General features: G+C 43.0%; 1 protein-coding gene across 1 annotated transcript; it reads right to left on the reverse strand.

The window, feature by feature from the left end:
- Positions 1–32: 32 nt before the first annotated feature.
- Positions 33–1,765, reverse strand: LOC106511940 (atrial natriuretic peptide-converting enzyme; the record flags this gene model as incomplete). Its single annotated transcript, XM_014000655.1, is given in 4 exon segments — positions 33–573; positions 721–854; positions 1,349–1,457; positions 1,603–1,765. Coding segments are annotated over 4 exon segments (592 nt in total), but the record flags the coding sequence as incomplete, so codon positions are not given.
- Between the last annotated feature and the right edge of the window lie 48 nt (positions 1,766–1,813).

Below are 1,813 nucleotides of genomic sequence, written 5' to 3' on the forward strand. Positions count from 1 at the left end.
ATCAACTTCCTGTCAGTATTTGTAGTTTTGTCTTTCAGTTCATACATCAACTTCCTGTCAGTATTTGTAGTTTTATATTTCAGCTCATACATCAACTTCCTGTCAGTATTTGTAGTTTTATATTTCAGCTCATACATCAACTTCCTGTCAGTATTTGTAGTTTTATCTTTCAGCTCATACATCAACTTCCTGTCAGTGTTTGTAGTTTTATCTTTCAGCTCATATATCAACTTCCTGTCAGTGTTTGTAGTTTTATCTCTCAGCTGTTAGCTTCAGAGGCTCTTGGAACAGTTTTAGGCACAGGAGGAGCTGAAGTGAGTTATTACTGACGTGACATCACTTCCTCCAGGAATGACCGGGTGCTTAGAGAAGCGTGAGGGGGCGGAGTCAGTCTGTCAGGTAGGTGTGGATGTAGATCTGCTGCTGGATCCAGGGGGTGAAGTGAGTGACGTTGCTGTAAACTCCAGGTCCAAGAACTTTACTGAAACACACACTGCCCCACGAAGTCAGACCGAACAGCGTCCACCGAGCTCCGTCCTGCTCCTCACACACTAACGGGCCGCCGCTGTCACCCTGAACACATCATGAACACACACATCAGATATAATAAAGCTTTGTTGAGCTCTCATTGAGACCGGTATAAAAACTAATGAGGACTCAGACACCAGGGGGCGCTGTAGGCAAAGGGACAGTGTTGAAGTAGTGAGGTTGAGACGGTACCATGCAGGAGTCCACTGTTCCTGCTTCATATCCAGCACAAAGCATTCTGGGAGTGATGGTCTTCATGTCGAAGTAGGACTGACACTGGGACATGGAGATGATTCGGACCTCTCCCTCCTGCAGCTTGAACGGCACTGAACACACATGAGGAAAGAAAAGTATTGTCTTGATGTTTAAACTTGTTTAAAGATCAAGACAAATATTTCTGATTTACTTCAGATTTACTGATTTACTTTCAATGACTCTTTAGTCAGTAATATAAAGAGATGGTGTGTTCAATGACTCTTATCAGTAATATAAAGTGGTGGTGTGTTCAATGACTCTTATCAGTAATATAAAGTGGTGGTGTGTTCAATGACTCGTATCAGTAATATAAAGTGGTGGTGTGTTCAATGACTCGTATCAGTAATATAAAGTGGTGGTGTGTTCAATGATTCGTATCAGTAATATAAAGTGGTGGTGTGTTCAATGACTCGTATCAGTTATATAAAGTGGTGGTGTGTGTTCAATGACTCTTTATCAGTAATATAAAGAGATGGTGTGTTCAATGACTCGTATCAGTAATATAAAGTGGTGGTGTGTTCAATGACTCGTATCAGTAATATAAAGTGGTGGTGTGTTTACTGACTACGGTTGCCCATGTGACCCCAGCCGGTGATGTAACAGTAGGAGTCTGGTGAGGGCAGCTGTCCAGGTTGAGGCAGACACACCGGTCTGACATAGACCGTCTCATCCACCTGAGACAAACAAAACAACTGTTGTAATCTCTGGTAATTAAGAATAATTAATGATAACTAAGGATAATTATTGATAGTGAATGCTAACTAATGATATTTGTTGATAATTAATTTTTATTGATGATCTGTGGTGTTAAAGTCAGACCTCAGAGTCCAGCTGAACCACACTGATGTCATAGTCCACCACGGCCCGGTTGTAGCGTGGATGAACGATGATGGAGCGAACCCCTCGGCTCTGGCTGTGAGGACTGGGGTGGTCCAAGTTGGTCAGACCCAGAACCACCTTCCACAGGTCTGCGTTCTCTCTCCTGACACACACACACACACACACACACACACACACACACACACACACA

The sequence above is a fragment of the Austrofundulus limnaeus genome, unplaced genomic scaffold, assembly GCF_001266775.1.
Source record: "Austrofundulus limnaeus strain Quisiro unplaced genomic scaffold, Austrofundulus_limnaeus-1.0 Scaffold3641, whole genome shotgun sequence".
In the NCBI taxonomy this organism is placed as follows: domain Eukaryota; kingdom Metazoa; phylum Chordata; class Actinopteri; order Cyprinodontiformes; family Rivulidae; genus Austrofundulus; species Austrofundulus limnaeus.